The 21885-nt window shown below is 49.3% G+C and overlaps 1 protein-coding gene across 8 annotated transcripts in view; it reads left to right on the top strand.

The window, feature by feature from the left end:
• The window catches only part of USP4 (ubiquitin specific peptidase 4), a 51049-nt gene that overhangs the window by 22766 nt on the left and 6398 nt on the right, over window positions 1-21885 (top strand). For 4 of the 8 annotated variants that reach the window (XR_005023243.2, XM_036878244.2, XM_036878246.2 and 1 more), the window contains exons 7-15: window positions 789-926; window positions 1705-1822; window positions 11895-12068; window positions 13965-14123; window positions 14956-15180; window positions 15889-15972; window positions 16858-16952; window positions 18788-18979; window positions 19618-19706. Coding sequence is in view for 7 of the 8 variants with exons in the window: in XM_036878244.2 (XP_036734139.2) it covers window positions 789-926; window positions 1705-1822; window positions 11895-12068; window positions 13965-14123; window positions 14956-15180; window positions 15889-15972; window positions 16858-16952; window positions 18788-18979; window positions 19618-19706 (1274 nt within the window). In the remaining variant the exon portion in view is untranslated. Of the gene's footprint in view, window positions 1-788; window positions 927-1120; window positions 1326-1704; window positions 1823-3398; window positions 3542-11894; window positions 12069-13964; window positions 14124-14955; window positions 15181-15888; window positions 15973-16857; window positions 16953-18787; window positions 18980-19617; window positions 19707-21885 lie in introns of those variants that run through there. The other 4 variants (XM_036878245.2, XM_036878252.2, XM_036878254.2 and 1 more) reach the window with 4 other exon arrangements.

The raw sequence follows: 21885 nt of genomic DNA on the forward strand, positions 1-21885 counted from the left end.
CGAAGCAAAGCTGAAGGAACAAAACAGCAGCAGACTCAGAGACTCCAAGAAGGGACTAGCGGTTAGCAGGGGGGAGGGGGGGAGGGCGGGAGAAGGGGATTGAGGGGCATTGTGATTGGCCCTCGTGGTGTGTGGGCGGGTCCCGGGGAAGACAGTGCAGCACCCAGGAGACAGGTAGTGACCGTGTGGCATCTGATGGACTGACTGCAGTGGGGTGGGGGTGGGGGCTTGGTAATATGGGTGATTGTAGTGAGCAGTGTCAGTGTTGCTTGTGTGAAACCTTATAAGACTGTATAACAATGATACTTTAATAAAAAAAATAAAAGGAAGGTTACTCATATTTGGTTAGTTTGAGGAAAAGGCAATTCCCCCTGAAGGGCATAGGGAAACCAAATTGCTATTTTCCTGTTCCAAGTGTACTTAGAGCCAGCTTTTTAATTTGGGTCAAGTATTTTGGGGGAAATTCATCTCCTACTGCCATTTTTCTGTATCTCTCACTGGTAACTCTTAAAAGTAACATAAAAGTGGGTGCGGGAGATCAGCCTTTGGCTTATCCTGCTGAAAGATCTGGTGTGTGACCATGCAGAAGAATGAGACAGGGAGGCCAGTTAATTTCTCAACTCTTTCGGGTAAGTAAACTTTATCTTGAAGTAGCATGAAAACAGGCCTTTCCAATTTATTTTAAATAACTATACACGGAAAACAGTTATTTCTTGAGAAGAGACATCTTGAACAGGGCTTGCCCTTCGCACAGAGTCAGTAGCCCTCTTTTTGCTTCTCTCTTCCAGATTAAGCGCTGAGCCTAGCAGTTTTTCTACCTCTCAGAAATCATCAGCAAGTCCCTGTTCCTCAAGGTCTGCCTCTCCCGTGGCGAACGGTGATGGCTCAGGGAGTGCGGGGATGCAAGGCTCCGGCGTCAGCAGGGGGTAAGGGCATACTTTTCCCTGTGCCCCCTTCCGAGTCCTTTCCCAGGTGAGCCTGGGGAGCATGTCCTGGGCTCCCCACCAGGCAGAGCGGTTGAGGGCGCCCCACGGGGACGCGCTGCGTGCGGCTTCTCACTCCGTGGCACACCCCAGCAAGGTGTGCCTCCTCCTTCTGACTGACATTCTTGTCCTCTTAGGAGCTGGTGTTTTCCCCACAGCCTACATCGCTGGTGGTCATGGGGATCACTGCGTTGTCTGTGAAGACACGGGCTGGCTGTGTGGCAGCAGAGCTCTGAGGGGAGGGTGCTTAGCTGTGGGAGAGCCCTGCTATTCCCCACTGCATAGCTGTGATCCTTTCTCCAAGCACCTGCCACTGAGCACAGACGGGGTGGAGGAAGAGGGTGAGGTGAGAGGGGAGGAGCTCAGGCACAGTCAGGACGGAGTGCGGCCTGGCGGGGGTGGCGGGAGCGAGCTCTTGATCTTGGTAACCACTGTGCCTCCCCTGAAGTCACCCAGCAGTGAGCCTTCCCGAGGGACAGAAAATTAGCACTTGGCAAAGCCTGAGAGCAGAGAACTAGCAGTTCTCCTCTTAAGGATGTGCTCACCTGCTGTCATGTCAGATCACGGGCCAGAGTTGAGGAGCTGGTGGCTGGAGGGCTGGAGGGGAACTGGAGAGAACGCGTCCGAGCTTATTACCAGATGAAGCCCAGAGGCCCCCATGGGCATCTTGGGGCATGACTACAGCTCTCACTCTTACTGCCGCCGGGGTTGTGTTTTCCAGGGGACCTGGCCTCTCTGCTGCATATAATCGGCAGGAGCCCTCGTCAGCTCATGTGCAGCCTGGGCTCTGTGGACTTGGAAACCTGGGGAACACGTGCTTCATGAACTCCGCCTTGCAGGTAGACAGAGAGCTGCCACCTGCCCTCGTGGTGCTGGGGGCCGGGTCAGAGGGCACACTGAGGCCTCGGGAGGGTCCTTTCCCAGGCGTCTCTGCTGCTGAGCGTCATCCCTGCCCAGGTGCTTCCCACTGGGCAGCACGGATGGGCCTCAAGGGTCTTGTTGACCGTCATGGAGCAGTGTCCCCAGGAAGTGCCTCTGCTTACCCGGTGGTCATGGTGAGACGGGACCTCACAGCAATTGGTGCCAGGCTCAGTTATGTCCGGTCAAGGTTGGCCATCTTTTTGCCCATGATAGCTGTCTGTCCTTATGCCCCTGATTGGAAATACCCGAAGCCTGTCTTCAGAACCTGATTTGTTAATTAATCAAACATTTATTGGGCACATCCTGCGTGGTACTGCTGTAGTGGACATGAGCTGGAGTTGGGGCCCGACCACAGAGGTAGGGGCACCGGCCCCAAGAGGCCTTCACTTGACACCTGACTGCAGGTTTGGGGGACTGATTGTTTGTTAGCAGGACCCACAGACTCACTTTAAACTATTATACACATACATACACACACTATCTATAGTTTGTTATAGGGAGAGGATGCACATGAAAATTACCCAGGGGAAGCAGCAGCTCTGTTGCCTCTTGCTGTGGAGCCAGGGTGCACCGCTCTCCGAGTGCTGGGGTGTGACAGCAGGCGTGGAGGTGTCCAGAACCCCTACTGGGGCTTCGTTGCGTGACCTGGCCGGTCGATGGCCCAGGCGACCCCAAATCCCTGTCCTGAGTCCCATCGTCGGTCTTTCTGGAGTGGTTTGACCTCACCTGAAACTACTGTGCACGTGTGGCCAGTCCCCCAGATCACATGTTAGACTCCCCAGTACGACTGGGCAAGTGGGTACTCCTGTCAGGAGTGACATTCCGGGGGTCAGCAGAGTACTTTCCAGAATCCAAGGGCAAAAGCCAGACCTGTGTGGTCAAGACCCAGTTCTTCATCTGGGGACCCAGTGTTAAGCATATCAGATGTGGTTTTTGTCCTCAAGATGGACAGTCTAATTTTAAAGTTTCTTGGAGTATAAGGGCAAAGATTAAAATATTTTCTTTACCTTAGGTAACTCTTAGGTTTGGAAATTATTTTTCTCCACTGTGGTGAGGTGGAGCCTAGTGATGTAGAAATGAACCTGCTGAGGAAAAGAGACTTGAGATTCGGGCTTTCCCGGGCGGTTTTTAACAGCTCCTTGTGCCCTCGGTTCTCCTCAGCTGTTGGATGCAGATAGTAACCACGAGGAGGTCTGAAGCTCAAGAAGTAAATATTAGGAAAAACAAGGTTTAAACTCTGTGATTTAAGTTTCTATCTCGTGATGCCAGGAAAAGGAGAAATGGAACCCACAGTAAGTGGAAAGCAGGAAATAATAGTGGTAAGAACAGAAATTAGTGAAAAATACAAAGCAGATTTACAGAACAGCCAAACTGGATTCTTTGAGAAAAACTATTACATTTGATAAACTCCTAGGGAGACTGATAAGGAAGAAAATAAAAAATAAAATTAGTAATGCTGTGGATTAAAAAGGAACATCACTCTATATCCCACAGACATTAAGATTTCTAGAGGGCAGTACAACAACTTTATGCTATTAAACCAGACAACTTAGATGATGAGTTTTAGACAAGTTGCTTTGAAAAACACAATTTAGCAAACAAACTGGAAGAAATAGAAAATTTGAAGAGTTCTATATTTATTTATTTATTTATTTATTTTTTAAATATTTTTTATTGAAGGGTAGTTGACGCACAGTATTACATTACATTAGTTTCAAGTGTACAACACAGTGATAAAACATTTATATACATAATTCTAGGTTCCAGCTATCACCCTACCAAGCTGTTACAATATGTTGACTATATTCCTTATGCTATACATTACATCCCGGTTACTTATTTATTTTACCATTGGAAGTCTGTCCTTTTTTTTTGTGAGGGCATCTCTCATATTTATTGATCAAATGGTTGTTAACGACAATAAAATTCTGTATAGGGGAGTCAATGCTCAATGCACAATCATTAATCCACCCCAAGCCTAATTTTCGTCAGTCTCCAATCTTCTGAGGCATAACAAACAAGTTCTTACATGGAGAACAAATTCTTACATAGTGAATAAGTTACATAGTGAACAGTACAAGGGCAGTCATCACAGAAACTTTCGGTTTTGCTCATGCATTATGAACTATAAACAGTCAGTTCAAATATGAATACTCATTTGGTTTTTATACTTGATTTATATGTGGATACCACATTTCTCTCTTTATTATTATTATTTTTAATAAAATGCTGAAGTGGTAGGTAGATACAAGATAAAGGTAGAAAACATAGTTTAGTGTTGTAAGAGAGCACATGTAGGTGATCAGGTGTGTGCCTGTAGACTATGTGTTAATCCAAGCTAGACCAGGGCAATAAAACATCCACGTATGCAGAAGATTTCTCTCAGAACAGGGGGGGTGAGGTTCTAAGCCTCACCTCTGTTGATCCCCAATTTCTCACCTGATGGCCCCCTGCAACTGTGCCTGTCTTAGGTTGTTCCTCCCTTGAGGAATCTTACCCGTCTCTGGCTAACCAGTCATCTTCCGGGGCCATACAGGGAAATGTGAAGTTGGTAAGTGAGAGGGAAGCCTTATTGTTTGAAAAGGTTAGCTTTTTACTTCTTTGCATATTTATGCCCTGTGGCTTCTATGCCCAGCATTTGTCTTGAGGTATCTTTACCACTTGGAAGAATTATGATACTCGGTAAATTTGATATGACGCACGAATTCTATTTAAGGGTTGTAATTAGGAAGGAAGAAGAAAAGCTATAGAAGTAGCAGGCGGAAGAAAACATGGGAAGATTGATTATTTCTTTGACAAATCTTCTTGTAGAGTAACTTCAGCATGTATAGGTTTTAAGCTACTACTTAAATTGCGCACACACATTAACATAATAGGAGTATAGTTACATAACCAAAGCATATCTGTAATTACCAGCCATCTCCAGTGAAACCAAGAAAACCAGTTAGGTACCTTAGGCATTTGTGAAAACTTATCTGTGATATGGTGGATATTGTCCACCTGAACTTGAACAGTCTGAGAGAAATCAGACAAATTAAAACAACCCATTCCTGGGGACTGTTCACATGCCATATGTTCTTTTAACAGTAAATAGTCTGTAGTTGTAAGACTTTGGAGTGCTACAATTTGCACTTCTCCAAATTCTTGGTTGAGTTCCAACAGTATAGATCCAGTCAAATTTGTTGTTTTACTGTATGCACAGGCCAGCTTAGATATCTCCTTCCTCATTCCCATGGCAAGTCCAGGAACTGGTGGGATGAGTGCATCTACAGCTGTAGCAGTGCGTGGATCTTTGTTGGTGTTTTTTGATGATCATCTTCTGGCATGAGTCTTCCCGAGAGTGCTGATGTTGGAAGTTCTTTTTCATATCGTACTTAGTTCATTTTCGGGGTAGCCCAATTAGGCTTTGATCCTCTGTATAAACACAAACAGACCCTTTGCCTACACTTTTATATGCCTTTTATACCCTTGTGTAGAACTCGTTGGAGGTTACCACACAGGAACTGCCCTTTTTTTTTTTTTTTTTCTTTGTTTTTGGTATCACTAATCTACACTTACATGACGAATATTATGTTTACTAGGCTCTCCCCTATACCAGGTCTCCCCTATAAACCCCTTTACAGTCACTGTCCATCAGCATAGCAAAATGATGTAGAATCACTACTTGCCTTCTCTGTGTTGTACAGCCCTCCCTTTTCTCCCACCCCCCCATGCATGTTAATCTTAATACCCCCCTACTTCTCCCCACCCCTTATCCCTCCCTACCCACCCATCCTCCCCAGTCCCTTTCCCTTTGGTACCTGTTAGTCCATTCTTGAGTTCTGTGATTCTGCTGCTGTTTTGTTCCTTCAGTTTTTCCTTTGTTCTTATATTCCACAGATAAGTGAAATCATTTGGTATTTCTCTTTCTCCGCTTGGCTTGTTTCACTGAGCATAATACCCTCCAGCTCCATCCATGTTGCTGCAAATGATTGGATTTGCCCTTTTCTTATGGCTGAGTAGTATTCCATTGTGTATATGTACCACATCTTTATCCATTCATCTATCGATGGACATTTAGGTTGCTCCCGATTCTTGGCTATTGTAAGTAGTGCTGCGATAAACATAGGGGTGCACTGATCTTTCTCATACTTGATTGCTGCATTCTTAGGGTAAATTCCTAGGAGTGCAATTCCTGGGTCAAATGGTAGGTCTATTTTGAGCATTTTGATGTACCTCCATACTGCTTTCCACAATGGTTGAACTAACTTACATTCCCACCAGCAGTGTAGGAGGGTTCCCCTTTCTCCACAGCCTCGCCAACATTTGTTGTTGTTTGTCTTTTGGATGGCAGCCATCCTTACTGGTGTGAGGTGATACCTCATTGTAGTTTTAATTTGCATTTCTCTGATAATTAGCGATGTGGAGCATCTTTTCATGTGTCTGTTGGCCATCTGTATTTCTTTTTTGGAGAACTGTCTGTTCAGTTCCTCTGCCCAATTTTTAATTGGGTTATTTGTTTTTTGTTTGTTGAGGCGTGTGAGCTCTTTATATATTCTGGACGTCAAGCCTTTATCGGATGTGTCATTTTCAAATATATTCTCCCATACTGTAGGGATCCTTCTTGTTCTATTGATGGTGTCTTTTGCTGTACAGAAGCTTTTCAGCTTAATATAGTCCCACTTACTCATTTTTGCTGTTGTTTTCCTTGCCCGGGGAGATATGTTCAAGAAGAGGTCACTCATGTTTATGTCTAAGAGGTTTTTGCCTATGTTTTCTTCCAAGAGTTTAATGGTTTCATGGCTTACATTCAGGTCTTTGATCCATTTTGAGTTTACTTTTGTATATGGGGTTAGACAATGGTCCAGTTTCATTCTCCTACATGTAGCTGTCCAGTTTTGCCAGCACCACCTGTTGAAGGGACTGTCATTTCGCCATTGTATGTCCATGGCTCCTTTATCAAATATTAATTGACCATATATGTCTGGGTTAATGTCTGGATTGTCTAGTCTGTTCCATTGGTCTGTGGCTCTGTTCTTGTGCCAGTACCAAATTGTCTTGATTACTATGGCTTTATAGTAGAGCTTGAAGTTGGGGAGTGAGATCCCCCCTACTTTATTCTTCTTTCTCAGGATTGCTTTGGCTATTCGGGGTCTTTTGTGTTTCCATATGAATTTTTGAATTATTTGTTCCAGTTCATTGAAGAATGTTGCTGGTAGTTTCATAGGGATTGCATCAAATCTGTATATTGCTTTGGGCAGGATGGCCATTTTGACGATATTAATTCTTCCTAGCCACGAGCATGGGATGATTTTCCATCTGTTAGTGTCCCCTTTAATTTCTCTTAAGAGTGACTTGTAGTTTTCAGAGTATAAGTCTTTCACTTCTTTGGTTAGGTTTATTCCTAGGTATTTTATTTTTTTTGATGCAATTGTGAATGGAGTTGTTTTCCTGATTTCTCTTTCTGTTGGTTCATTGTTAGTGTATAGGAAAGCCACAGATTTCTGTGTGTTGATTTTGTATCCTGCAACTTTGCTGTACTCCGATATCAGTTCTAGTAGTTTTGGGGTGGAGTCTTTAGGGTTTTTTATGTACAGTATCATGTCATCTGCAAATAGTGACAGTTTAACTTCTTCTTTACCAATCTGGATTCCTTGTATTTCTTTATTTTGTCTGATTGCCGTGGCTAGGACCTCCAGTACTATGTTAAATAACAGTGGAGAGAGTGGGCATCCCTGTCTAGTTCCCGATCTCAGAGGAAATGCTTTCAGCTTCTCGCTGTTCAATATAATGTTGGCTGTGGGTTTATCATAGATGGCCTTTATTATGTTGAGGTACTTGCCCTCTATTCCCATTTTGCTGAGAGTTTTTAACATGAATGGATGTTGAACTTTGTCAAATGCTTTTTCAGCATCTATGGAGATGATCATGTGGTTTTTGTCTTTCTTTTTGTTGATGTGGTGGATGATGTTGATGGATTTTCGAATGTTGTACCATCCTTGCATCCCTGGGATGAATCCCACTTGGTCATGGTGTATAATCCTTTTGATGTATTTTTGAATTCGGTTTGCTAATATTTTGTTGAGTATTTTTGCATCTACGTTCATCAGGGATATTGGTCTGTAGTTTTCTTTTTTGGTGGGGTCTTTGCCTGGTTTTGGTATTAGGGTGATGTTAGCTTCATAGAATGAGTTTGGGAGTATCCCCTCCTCCTCTATTTTTTGGAAAACTTTAAGGAGAATGGGTATTATGTCTTCCCTGTATGTCTGATAAAATTCCGAGGTAAATCCATCTGGCCCGGGGGTTTTGTTCTTAGGTAGTTTTTTGATTACCGCTTCAATTTCGTTGCTGGTAATTGGTCTGTTTAGATTTTCTGTTTCTTCCTGGGTCAATCTTGGAAGGTTATATTTTTCTAGGAAGTTGTCCATTTCTCCTAGGTTTCCCAGCTTGTTAGCATATAGGTTTTCATAGTATTCTCCAATAATTCTTTGCATTTCCGTGGGGTCTGTCGTGATTTTTCCTTTCTCGTTTCTGATACTGTTGATTTGTGTTGACTCTCTTTTCTTCTTAATAAGTCTGGCTAGAGGCTTATCTATTTTGTTTATTTTCTCGAAGAACCAGCTCTTGGTTTCATTGAGTTTTGCTATTGTTTTATTTTTCTCAATTTTATTTATTTCTTCTCTGATCTTTATTATGTCCCTCCTTCTGCTGACCTTAGGCCTCATCTGTTCTTCTTTTTCCAATTTCGATAATTGTGACATTAGACCATTCATTTGGGATTGCTCTTCCTTTTTTAAATATGCTTGGATTGCTATATACTTTCCTCTTAAGACTGCTTTTGCTGTGTCCCACAGAAGTTGGGGCTTAGTGTTGTTGTTGTCATTTGTTTCCATATATTGCTGGATCTCCATTTTGATTTGGTCATTGATCCATTGATTATTTAGGAGTGTGTTGTTAAGCCTCCATGTGTTTGTGAGCCTCTTTGCTTTCTTTGTACAGTTTATTTCTAGTTTTATGCCTTTGTGGTCTGAAAAGTTGGTTGGTAGGATTTCAATCTTTTGGAATTTTCTGAGGCTCTTTTTGTGGCCTAGTATGTGGTCTATTCTGGAGAATGTTCCATGTGCACTTGAGAAGAATGTATATCCCGCTGCTTTTGGATGTAGAGTTCTATAGATGTCTATTAGGACCATCTGCTCTACTGTGTTGTTCAGTGCTTCCGTGTCCTTACTTATTTTCTGCCCGGTGGATCTATCCTTTGGGGTGAGTGGTGTGTTGAAGTCTCCTAGAATGAATGCATTGCAGTCTATATCCCCCTTTAGTTCTGTTAGTATTTGTTTCACATATGCTGGTGCTCCTGTGTTGGGTGCATATATATTTAGAATGGTTATATCCTCTTGTTGGACTGAGCCCTTTATCATTATGTAGTGTCCTTCTTTATCTCTTGTTACTTTCTTTGTTTTGAAGTCTATTTTGTCTGATATTAGTACTGCAACCCCTGCTTTCTTCTCACTGTTGTTTGCTTGAAATATGTTTTTCCATCCCTTGACTTTTAGTCTGTACATGTCTTTGGGTTTCAGGTGAGTTTCTTGTAAGCAGCATATAGATGGGTCTTGCTTTTTTATCCATTCTGTTACTCTGTGTCTTTTGATTGGTGCATTCAACCCATTAACATTTAGGGTGACTATTGAAAGATATGTACTTATTGCCATTGCAGGCTTTAAATTCGTGGTTACCAAAGGTTCAAGGTTAGCCTCTTTAATATCTTACTGCCTAACTTAGCTCGCTTATTGAGCTGTTATATGCACTGTCTGGAGATTCTTTTCTTCTCTCCCTTCTTGTTCCTCCTCCTCGATTCTTCATATGTTGGGTGTTTTGTGCTGTGCTATTTCTAGGAGTGCTCCCATCTAGAGCAGTCCCTGTAAGATGTTATGTAGAGGTGGTTTGTGGAAAGCAAATTCCCTCAGCTTTTGTTTGTCTGGGAATTGTTTAATCCCACCGTCATATTTGAATGATAGTCGTGCTGGATACAGTATCCTTGGTTCAAGGCCCTTCTGTTTCATTGTATTAAATATATCATGCCATTCTCTTCTGGCCTGTAGGGTTTCTGTTGAGAAATCTGATGTTAGCCTGATGGGTTTCCCTTTATAGGTGACCTTTTTCTTTTCTCTCTAGCTGCCTTTAACACTCTTTCCTTGTCCTTGATCTTTGCCATTTTAATTATTATGTGTCTTGGTGTTGCCCTTCTTGGATCCTTTCTGTTGGGGGTTCTGTGTATTTCCGTGGTCTGTTCGATTACTTCCTCCCCCAGTGTGGGGAAGTTTTCAGCAATTATTTCTTCTAAGATACTTTCCATCTCTTTTCCTCTCTCTTCTTCTTCTGGGACCCCTATAATACGGATATTGTTCCTTTTGGATTGGTCACACAGTTCTCTTAATATTGTTTCATTCCTGGAGATCCTTTTGTCTCTCTCTCTGTCAGCTTCTATGCGTTCCTGTTCTCTGATTTCAATTCCATCAATGGCCTCTTGCATTCTATCCATTCTGCTTATAAACCCTTCCAGAGTTTGTTTCATTTCTGCGATCTCCTTTCTGGCATCTGTGGTCTCCCTCCGGACTTCATCCCATGTCTCTTGCGTATTTCTCTGCATCTCTGTCAGCATGTTTATGATTCTTATTTTGAATTCTTTGTCAGGAAGACTGGTTAGGTCTGTCTCCTTCTCTGGTGTTGTCTCTGTGATCTTTGTCTGCCTGTAGCTTTGCCTTTTCATGGTGATAGGAATAGTCTGCAGAGCTGGGACGAGTGACGGCTGGAAGGACTTCCTTTCTTGTTGGTTTGTGGCCCTCCTCTCCTGGGAGAACAGCGGCCTCTAGTGGCTTGTGCTGCGCAGCTGCGCGCAGACAGGGTTTCTGCTTCCTGCCCGGCTGCTATGGAGTTAATCTCCGCTGTTGCTGTGGGCGTGGCCTGGCTCGGGCCTCTGCTCCAAGATGGTGGAGTCGCGTTGGAGCAGGAGCCCCTTCGCGAGGCGCTGGGTTCTCGCAGGTGCGGATGTGGTCTGGATGTTGTCCTGTGTCCTCTGGTCTTTATTCTAGGAAGGGTTGTCTTTGTTATATTTTCATAGATACATGTGGTTTTGGGAGGAGATTTCCGCTGCTCTACTCACGCTGCCATCTTCCGCCCCTCAAAGAGTTCTATATTTAAAAAACTGATTTGGTAATTAAAAGCCCCAAAGAAAAGTTAAAAGAAGAAAGAAAGTTCTTGTTCTGGGTGGCTTTCTTGGTGAGTGGATTCAGATTTAAGGCAGAAATGGTAAGTCATACACAATCTTTCAGGAAATAGAAAAAGAGGGACAGCTTCCCAGATCATTTTTCAAGGCGGCATGCATACTCATACCAGAATCTGATGAGGAATTCTGAAAAAGGAAAAATTTAAGCTATCATATCTCAGAACTGTAGACGCAAATAATGTAAATAAAACTGCAGCAAATCACATCCAGTACATCTAAATAAAAGTGGCAACACCAGTGGGGTTTGTGCCAGCAAAGCTGGGTGGGCCTGACACCTAAAAAATGGACCGGAGTCATTTAACGTAGCAACAGAACCGAGGGGAATGCCAGGAGACCCTGTCCGTGGATGTGGAGAAAGCCTTTGATGATTCAGTACCCACCTTCATTCTAATTTGAATATTTTATCTTCTCAAGAAACAGTGGACTGTTCTAATCAATTCCGATTTAAAGAATCACCATTTTCTGTTGAATAGAGACTGTGTCAGGCACTCGGGGTACACAGCTTTGCCCTCAGGTAGCCTGCCTCAGAGATGTTTGAGAGATGAGCTCCTCCAAGGCCACTTTTCTGCAGCCGCAGGTGGGCCCCCCTGGGGGCTCCTGGGGGCTGTGCCTTATTGTGGGGAGTGTCCGGGGGTCTGTGGAGCTGACCGGCACTGGCCCTCGGGACGTTGTTTGTCCTGGGTCGTGTGCTGTCCGGGGGTGTGAGCACTGATCATGTTCTCTCTCAGTGCCTGAGCAACACCGCACCCCTGACCGACTACTTCCTGAAGGATGAGTACAAGGCTGAGCTCAACAGAGACAACCCCCTGGGCATGCAGGGCGAGATCGCAGAGGCCTACGCAGAGCTCATAAAGCAGATGTGGTCTGGACGGGATGCTCATGTGGCGCCGCGCATGTTCAAAGTAGGTCGCTGCCTGTGTTTCCCTTGCTTGTTGCCCATGTGGGGTGAGTGCTGTGGTGTTGCCATGAGTCATTCCTTTCCGTGCATTTTGGGATTAAGGTGGGATCTGAGATTGACAGCACCATGCTCAGGATTAGGTCAGTCTCTTGTTCAGCCACTCAGCACACCTCTGGGCTGGGGTGCTTCAGACGTCCTTTGTAAGCTGGTTGCTCCGAGTGCCCTATTCTGTGGTGCCAGTCTTAAGGTGGTCAGCGCTCTAAGCCAGACCATACAAATGCAGTTTAATTTGCAGTATCATCTGAAGGGCACTCCCAGCTCTCAGCCTGGGGCCTGTTCCCCCTGTGCTTTGAGTCGGGCCCCCCAAGTCAGGATTTGGGCTGACGTCCTGGAAGGTGGTGTGTGGAGGGCAGCTCTCACTTGGGTCCGTCAGCTAGGAAGAGCGGGGAGCAGTGGGTAGTGGGCAAACGCAGCGACTCAGGCTTTCCGTAGCCCTTAGTGTTTTTTGCTTCTTAGGGGAAGATTTGCCGCCACATTCTGAAATTGGAGAAATCCTTTTCAGCCTGGCCCACGGGGGCCGGAGGCGCTGTCACGAAGCATGTGGTAGAAGCATTTTTGATTCAGAAAGGAAAAAAATAGCCAAAAAAATAGACAAAATAGCCTTATGTCAATGAGAAAATTAAAACTTTAGATGGTTTGTTGAAATTGATAACTGTTTTCATCCCATGGTCACGTTAATTCCTGGGAAATGTGCATAAATTAGTATTCCAGTACCAAGTTCTAAAGAGACTAGAGTCAAGTGGCTCAGGTGAGTGTGAGTAAAAATCGGCAGGCGCTTGGTGGAGGGCAGCCCCTCGGTGACGGGCACAGGCCCTCTGCGCGGGCTGGTGTGCCGCTGGCCATCTGAAATGTGAGTAAGGAAGAAACTGAGATTCTTACTGTGTTTGACTCTGATTAGTTTAGTCGCTGCTTGTGATTAGTAGCTGGTGTTGGACAGCAGAGGGGCACGTGGACTCTCTGGGAGGGCTTGTTAAAATACCACTGGCTCCATCCCCAGAGTTCTGATTCCCTCCGTCCAGGGTGGGGTCCGAGAAGGGGCATTTCTTTTTTTTTTTTTTTTTTTTTTAATTTTTATTAAGGTATTATTGATATACACTCTTATGAAGGTTTCACAGGAAAAAACAATATAGTTACTACATTTACCCATATAATCAAGTCCCCACCCACACCCCAATGCAGTCACTGTCCATCAGTATAGTAAGAGGCCACAGAGTCACTATTTGCCTTCTCTGTGCTACACTGTTTTCCCTGTGATCCCCCACACTATGTATACTAAACATAATACCCCTCAATCCCCTTCTCCCTCCCTCCCCACCCGTGCTCCCCCACCACTCCCCTTTGGTAACCACTAGTCCCGAGAAGGGGCATTTCTAACAGGCTCCCAGGTGGTGCTCTTGGCCCTAGTTGGGGCCACACTCTGAGGCTCGCTGGTGTGGAGCAATGCAAGGTGACAGGTGATTAAGGGCGGCTGGGCTGTTGGGGACAGGAGGGTCCTCCGCCTGATGCACCGTTTGTAAAGTTCTTACAGAGACTTTGAACCAAAGAAGGAAGCTGGAGAGGGATCCGTTGCAGTACATAGAGGGGTGGCTGACTGAGGCGCTTCCCTTCACTCCTCTGTTAGGGCAGTGGCCTGGGTCCCAGTCCCCTGTTGTCCTGGCCCTGTGATCTGAGCCCTCTATCTAGGGAGAGCTGCTAGCCTCCAGGCCCCTGAGGAATTAATCTGGCTAATGACCCTTTCTGTCCCAGCTGACTCTGCAAAGCTAGTTTTGGTGACAGCCTCCCCTGTGACTTCACTGTTCTGATACCTTCTGCCTCCTGATGCACTTTGCTTTTGTCGCAGACTCAAGTGGGACGTTTTGCCCCTCAGTTTTCTGGCTACCAGCAGCAAGACTCTCAGGAGCTGTTAGCCTTCCTTCTGGATGGATTGCATGAAGATCTGAACCGAGTGAAAAAGAAGCCCTACCTGGAGCTGATTGATGCTAATGGGCGGCCAGATGCGGTATGGCATGGGAGTGAGTCGGGTGTGGCGTTCCAGACATGCCGTCTCCTGTGGGAGCCACAGGGATGTTTCTCTGGCCTCAGTGTGGTGCCAGGGCCCTGGCTGCCACTTGCTGTTGTTGGTGATGTGGACGTGGGCACTGCTGGAGAGATGGATTCCAGGTTTAGGGAGGGGCTTCTCAAAGCTCAAGGTGGTGTGTTTAGTGTAATTTCATTGGTGAACCAGAGACGAGGGCACTCAGAACTATGAAGTGCTGTAAGAGGGCACTTCTTGGGACTTTTACTGCTCTCACTGAAAAGCATCTGTGCTTATTAAAACAGTTATCAGTATAATCAGGGCACTTACACTTTCTCTGCCTTGATTTTCTGATCTCTGGAAAGGGAATTTAGTATTTAAGCTACCTGATCACATTGGGGTGATGAGTGTGAAGACTTGAAAGTAGCATTTAGGTCTTATAGGAAAAACAGTGAGTTAGCTGGACTGTAGTCTAGACAACAGTCTTCCTGAAGGGACTTTGACTGAACCCTGGTGGAGCAGTCCTGCCCTTGGCCAGCCGCTGTGTCCGCCATCCTCTCAGACTGTCTGCTTCCCACCAGAGGCCACACAGGCACCCTGCTGTTGGCAGGTCCTGCGCCGTCCTTTATTGGGTGTTTGGAACTGGGCATGGAGCTGGCATGTGTGTAGGCATGCACCAAGGGTAGCGCCCTGGACTAAGGTCTTGGCTGTACATCTGCCTCTTGGTGCGTCTCAGATTTTGCTGTGAATTGGTGTGCGTGTACTGGGGGAGAGCCGGGGGAGGCTGAGAACCTCATTTACCCCTTCTCCCTTGCAGGTGGTAGCAAAGGAAGCCTGGGAAAACCACAAGCTGAGAAATGACTCTGTGATCGTGGACACGTTCCATGGCCTCTTCAAGTCGACTTTGGTTTGCCCAGAATGTGCTAAGGTTTCTGTGACCTTTGACCCGTTTTGCTATCTAACTCTCCCACTGCCCTTGAAAAAGGACCGGGTCATGGAGGTCTTCCTGGTTCCTGCTGACCCTCGCTGCAGACCCACCCAGGTGAGAGCACCGGCAGCCTCAGGCACCCTGGCTGGGGGCCCGCACGGGGCTGCCTCACCTGCATCAGGAGCTCCGCCAGCTGCCTCTGCATCCCCGGGGTGCTTGCCTGAGTGACTCCAGCAGACAGACCTTGTGAATCCCGCATCATTCAAGCCATGTCGTGAAGGTCCTCTGGGCTTCTCTGTCACTTTTTCCCCCTGCTCCATTCATGTGACTAAAGTACCTCGCTAAGTGGTCCTTGAGTCTGCACGCTGGGGGTCCCGAGGCAAGCTTCCTCCCTTGCTCAGGTTCACCTCTCAGTCGGGAGAGCTTGGCTAGAACCAGAAGCCAGGTGAGTGGCATAACCAGCAGGTCCCTGCTGATGGCTCACCCAGTGACCGTAGTGCCGTCTCCTGGCTTGGCTTCAGTTTCTTCATCTCTAAACAGAGATGACAAGTAGGACCACTTGGCGGTTTGTATAATTTTTAACAGTTCTAAAGGAGGAGCAAATGACTCCTAAAGTAAAACCACGTTTGGGAGGGGTGAGAGGGTCCAGGCCCTGTGCGCCACCTGAGTGGAGAGGCAGGTGCTGGCCACACATGCCATTTGTGCCCTGACCCTTCCTGGGGGCCCGGCCTTAGCAGTCCGTGGCGGGAAGGCCGCCGCCACCCCTCACGCCCCTCCGCCAGCCTTCGCCAGCTCACCGCCCTTGCCGTCTCTCCTCGGCAGTACCGCGTGACTGTGCCGCTGATGGGGGCCGTGTCCGACCTGTGCGAGGCGCTCTCCAGGCTGGCTGGCGTTGCCGCGGAAAACGTAAGGTGGCGGGGTCGGTGGCACCTGGCCTGTTGGGGGCCTTCCTAGTCCTCTGTAGTGCATTTTCAGCCTTGTAGCCTCTTCTTGGGGGCGCTTCCTGCTGGGCAGCAGAGGTGTGGTTATGTCTGGATGCCTGAGACATCCCCGCCCTCACTCGCAGTGGATTCTGTGGCCCAGATTGTCCCTCTAGTCCCAGGGAGCACCATCTTCCCTCCACTGAAGTCACACCCACCATTGTCAGAGGGCCCGGAAGAGGGCTTTGCCCTCAGCCCTGCCACCCCTTCCCCACACGACTTCTGTAAGTGAGAATCTGGAAGTTCTTTCCTGCCTAAACTCCGAAAGACTGTGGAGTGACACTGTGATGTTCTTGATAGAAAGCTTCATTTACAAACAGCTGCCAGGCTGGGCTACCTCCTGGGCCTGGCCCTGCTTGGAGGCAGGGAGAGTGGAGGCCTCCCCTGCAACGGACCGTCCTCTGGCTGTCCTGGCCCATCTGCTGTCCCTGCCCTCTCCGTGCCCTTGTCCTTCCCCAACACTTGCTAGCTTCAGGGGTGATCTATTTTCCCACATGCTGATGAGTGCCTGCACATTTCCTATCCTGAGTAGCAACCAGAGGCTTCCGGGTGGCTGCCAGCCTAGTCGGCACTCACTGTCCACCATCCCTGCCGCCTGAGGGCAGGTGTTTCTGGGATGTTCCTTGCTGGCAGCAGCCAAGCTGCTCTCCTTGGACCTTGGCCCCAAGCTCAGGCTGGTCGCACGGTGGCCTCTGACCCTTCCTGGGGGCCTGGAGTAGCCCCCCAGCCACACATTGTTTTCATTTTCTCTGGGCTCTACGGAGGGTCACTGTGATCACCCTGTGATCTCTCTCTCGGCGTTGCCTCTTAGATGGTGGTCACAGATGTGTACAATCACCGGTTCCACAAAATCTTCCAGATGGGTGAAGGTTTAAACCACATCATGCCTCGGGATGACATTTTTGTGTAAGTACTCAGGTTTTTGCTTCAGGGCCAGAGGGGGCGTCCCAGAGCAGCCGCTGCTCATGTGGACTTGCCCCAGGACCTGGTACAGGAGACGCGTCAGAGCCACAGGCAGACATCAGTGCAGAGTACCTGCCAGCGCTCTGAGCTGGACGTTGCAGATGAACCCCTCAACCCGGAGCAGCCTCTGGCCACAGGCGCTGTCTGTCTGGAAGGCATGTCTGGAGTCCCTGCGGAGGGTGCCGCTGTCAGAGCGCCTCTCTCGGGGACTCGCAGCAGAGTGAGGGGCCCCCCGGAGATGAGAGGAGGGACGTGGCCCAAGGGCTCTTTGTTCTCCTGCCACAGGCCACAGCCCCTTCAGCAGGTGCCCTCTCAGGTGCCAGGGGTCTCAATTCAAACAGTCTTTCTCAGCTCTAATAGCCTGCACGCTCAGTTTCTCATCCCTGGGGGCAGCACACTGCATATCCAGCTGGCTTGTCGGCCCTGCCAGGTGCTCTTGCTTAAAGGCTGCCCCGCGTGATCTGGTGTGTGGAAGGCGTGCTTGCCCTGGCCCCCGGGCGTACTGCTCCGGGCAAACTGACCATGGGCCCCCCCATGCTACCTCCCTCCGTCCCCCTCACAGAGGCTTTTAGCATTTTGGTTTTGAGGCATGCAGTAGCCAGCAGAGGCCTTTCCTCCCTTTACGTTCTGGGCCTGTGGCTTCTGGGTCACCCTGGCGGAGGGGCCCTGAGCACACCAGGGGCCACACCAGTGTCGGCTACCCCTGCTCGTGGCCCTCTGTCACTCCATGGGGGGAGGGTGCCCATGCTGCCCACTTCTGACCGGGTCCCAGTGCAGTCTCTCAGGAGTTCTGGGGATCATACGTCAGCACGCCTGGGCTGCAGGGTCGCCAGCACAGGAATTCACAGAAGGCCGGAAGGTCAACCATCAGGAAAGCAAAGTACTGTAGAGATGGATTGCTGATCACCTTATGAAAACAGAGCAGACAGAGCAGGAGCATCTCGACCTTTAACCATGTGTTGCACTGTGCTGAGTCAACCCTCTAGCCATGCTCTCAGGAGGCAGCCTCTTGGCTGCTGAGCAAACAGGTACAGAAGTGAGGGCGCTTGGCCCAGTCCCAGCGCCAGAAAGTGACAGTGATGTCCTGGGAACCCGGGCCTGCTTCTTGACCTTTATGCTGGCCCACAGCTCCTTAGCCCCGAGCACACTGTGGACATGTCTTGAGTTTTTCTGGGGCCACCCCTGCATGGACTATAGGCAGGACTATTTGCCAAGGATAAAACGTCTCTAAGTCTCCTCAGTCCCGTGTATTCATCAAGTAAGACACATTTTTCAAAGTCACTGATTTGCACATATAGTTCTTCTAGTTCCATGTTTTTGAACAAAGATCACCAACAATTAGTCTTCAACATTTGCTTCCTCGCTGGAAATAAAGGGTCTGTGGCTAACATCCTAGTTACACAGCTTTGTATGACACTTGGTTTTATTAAAGGGCAGGGCACTGAGAAAGCCTTTTTGGAAGCTGAGCTCCTTGGGGGCTGGGACCCCCTCTGTGCCGTTGTGCTGGGTCAGGTGCCCACTCTCGTGTGTTTGAGGCCATGGTTGGGGAAGGCAGATCACATTAGCCCCGAGTCCCGGGTGGTGGGGCCCACAACATGTGAATCATTGGGATTCCTGACCCAGCTTCCGGAACCATCTTAGAAATGGTTTCTCCACCCTTTGTGCTGGAGTACGTGCTGTGTGCAGTGGCCACGTGCTGGTGCCGTGTCACTGGCACCCAAGTCTCCGCTGCTCACAGGGACTTGCTGCTGAAGCTGCCCTCTTGTTGACTGGCGCAGGTACGAGGTCTGCAGCAGCCCCTTGGACGGCTCTGAGTGTGTCACGCTTCCAGTGTACTTCCGGGAAAGGAAGGCCAGGCCATCCAGCGCATCTTCCGGGGCAGTGCTGTATGGGCAGCCACTGCTGGTTTCTGTCCCCAAGCACAAGCTGACCCTCGAGTCTTTGTACCAGGCTGTTTGTGAGCGAATCAGGTTGGTGGCAGGAATGTGGCTTGTTGCCTAGAATCCAGACCGGCCCAGCGATAGTAGTCACTGCCCCACAGAGGGCCTCTATGGGTCCCGTGTGCCCCGGGGAGGGCCAGGGCAGGTGCCAGTGTGACGGGGCTCCTGGCAAGTCCCCAGCACCGTGACACGGCATTCCGGACTCCCTTGGTCCCTAGCGTCGGGTCTGTCACACCTGCTGGTCACCTGCCTGGCAGTCTGCTGCTGTGACTGCATTTCACGCTTGAGCACTGTTTCTGAAGTACTCCACCTCCATTGGGAAGCTGATGACTTGGTGTTACTGGGAAATGTATTTTAAAATGGCGGTGCCCCGTGACACGCACTGAGGACAAGAAACACACTAGCTCCGGGGCGCGGGGGCCTTGGCGGCTGGACATCTATCTCGGGGGCTCCTCCCGGTCTTCAGGTGCTCCGCTATCCCTCTGAGCATTTACTGCCACATTTTTTTTGGAGGCCCCAGCAGGATAGGAAACCATCACATGCTTTTGAAGCCCTTTTGTTTTGTGAGTAGCTGGATGTATAAATTATGAAATACTTCTAGCTGAGAGGTGGAAAAAATAGGGAAACATTATAACTAGCGAACAATTATTTTCTTTCTCTTTTTCAAGCCGCTACATAAAACAGCCTTTGCCTGATGAATTTGGGAGCTCACCCTGGGAGCCGGGGGCCCGCAATGGCTCCAGGGGTGGCTGTGAAGGTGAGCACCAGCCTAGCCATCTCCTCCCGGCCTCCCCCTCCTACAGGTGTCTGCACAGTAGAGGGTCGGGCAGGCTCTGGGGCTGGGTGGGGCTCGGCTGGAGGGTGGCGTGGGAGCCCCATCTGCGCCGGCCTGTGCTGCCAGCACCGCTGGACACCCCGTAGCACCTCTCGGTGTCTGCCTGGACCTGGAGGCTGCTCACCACAGGCAGGCGGAGCTGGCAGGACCGAGGCTGGGGGAGGAGCCGGGATCTGGTTCTCACACCTCGGGGTTGCGTGCTGGGCTCACCTGTGCTCGGCCCCCTCCTTAATGTAGCTTCTGCCGCAGAGCTAGTCCCGTGGCCCTCCCCCATCCCCGTGGGGGGCAGCACGCGCTGGAGAGGACAGGGACCAGGGGCGGAGGCAGCTGCTTTGGGTGTTTCTTCTGCCCAGGAAGCTTCATGGGTGGCTGCTGATGAGCGTGGCTCCTGCTGTGGGAGTGGCGAGGGCCATCATGGAAAGCCAGTCGGGCAGGCTCAGTGCAGGGAACGCAAAGCCCTCGCAGTCCAGCCGGGGCCGTGCACTCACAGGCTCAGTGCAGGCTGTAGCTGTCCCCCACGGCAATGCTGGAAATTTTCGGTTGCAAATCCAAATGCCCAGGGTTCCAAGATTTGCACAGTCCTGGAAGGTGAGGGTTGATGTCAAAAATACCACAAGGCTCTGTCCTCATGGGTGTTCCGAATCGTTGGCACTTCAGGGTATGACTTGCCCCGAGTGTCATGTGCCCCTCTCCCTGGGGCTATGGGCAGGAGTGTGTTTTGTGCGCAGGTCCCACAACCAGAGGTGTTGGAGTGCAAGTGGTGGCCTCTGCGCAGGGCCTGAGAGACCTGTGGGTTCTCCGGACTCTGGGCCCTCAGGCCCTGTGCCCCCCAGCTCGAGGAGCAGGCTGGGCTGGAACAAGGCGCTTCATCCCGCCGACCCTGGTTACCTGTGCGCAGGCGGGGTGAGGACACCTCCGTCACAGAGTGGAGGTTGCAGCTGAGCGCAAGAACGTGATTTAAAGTACCCGGTAGCTGGTTGTGACTCGCCTAGCTTAGCCATACACCTGCCGGTCTTGTTTGGGCGGCATTACTGCCCCCTTCTGAGCCCTGTGAGTGAGTCCTGGTGCATAGACTTCAGATCCTATTTGATGTTGAAATGCCTGTGACCGTTCACTCCCGTGGCTGGTTGTTGGGTTGTAGCGGCTCTCTGCTGGGTCTCCGGGTGACCCTGGGTAGCTGCTTGCTCTTCTCATCCCATGATGCTGACAGTACCGGGAGAAGGGTCTTGGGATTGTCCAGAGACAGGCAGCCGTGGTCACAGCCAGCCCCAGGCCTCTTGCAGCGTCAGGGCTGTCTGTTCCCTTCGCGGGGCTGAGGCGGGCTTTGGTGGCGTCCCTCTCAGAGAGGCAGCTGGCGGGGCGGGGTGTCATTGCCAGGCTGGGAGTATGTACCGATGGGCAGGCGTACCCGGGTGTGAAGGGGGTGGTGAGCTGGTTGGGAAGGGGACGCCCGTGATAGGTGGGGCCGCCGTCTCAGGCATGCTTGCGGGCAGGGTGTGCTGGTGGGACCCGGGCCGCACCTCCGTCAGTGCTGGTCTGTGAGCGGCCCACAGGCAGACCCTGCAGAGAGAGGCTGCGTATGTGCAGCGCCCTCTCGGAGTTCCCACCTCTGCTGATACTTTCCTGAGTATATGAACCATGTGTTAAAGCTGTTCTTCTGTTACTGTCATACTGCCTTGTGGAGTTGTCGCCATCTTTGCTGAAATTACCTGATACTGTGACTTCCCCCTTTGCCCCAAGGACAGAACGTGAGGAAGATGTTCATGGATTTTTTCATTGCAGCCCGTCTGCCAGTTCTCAGGAATGAGGGGAATTTAGTAATTAGCATATGTCCCCAAAATGCCGTTAAACCTGGGCAATCTCAAATGAACACAGAGGAAGAAGAGGGGAGGGAGCTGAGACTGCTGTGTGCTCAGGGACCCGGCGTGGCGTCTGTGCCTCAGAGACTCCTGGTCAAGGGGTGGCGACAGGGTGGGCCGCATCTGCTGCTTACGAGGAGCAGGGCGCCTCTACTTACTGCCTGTGTTCATGGTGATGCTAACAAATGGACTCTGGTTGTGTTTCTTACCAGACTGTTGTCTGGATTATTGAGTGTCTATTT

Source organism: Manis pentadactyla, chromosome 1, assembly GCF_030020395.1.
Source record: "Manis pentadactyla isolate mManPen7 chromosome 1, mManPen7.hap1, whole genome shotgun sequence".
Classification (NCBI taxonomy): domain Eukaryota; kingdom Metazoa; phylum Chordata; class Mammalia; order Pholidota; family Manidae; genus Manis; species Manis pentadactyla.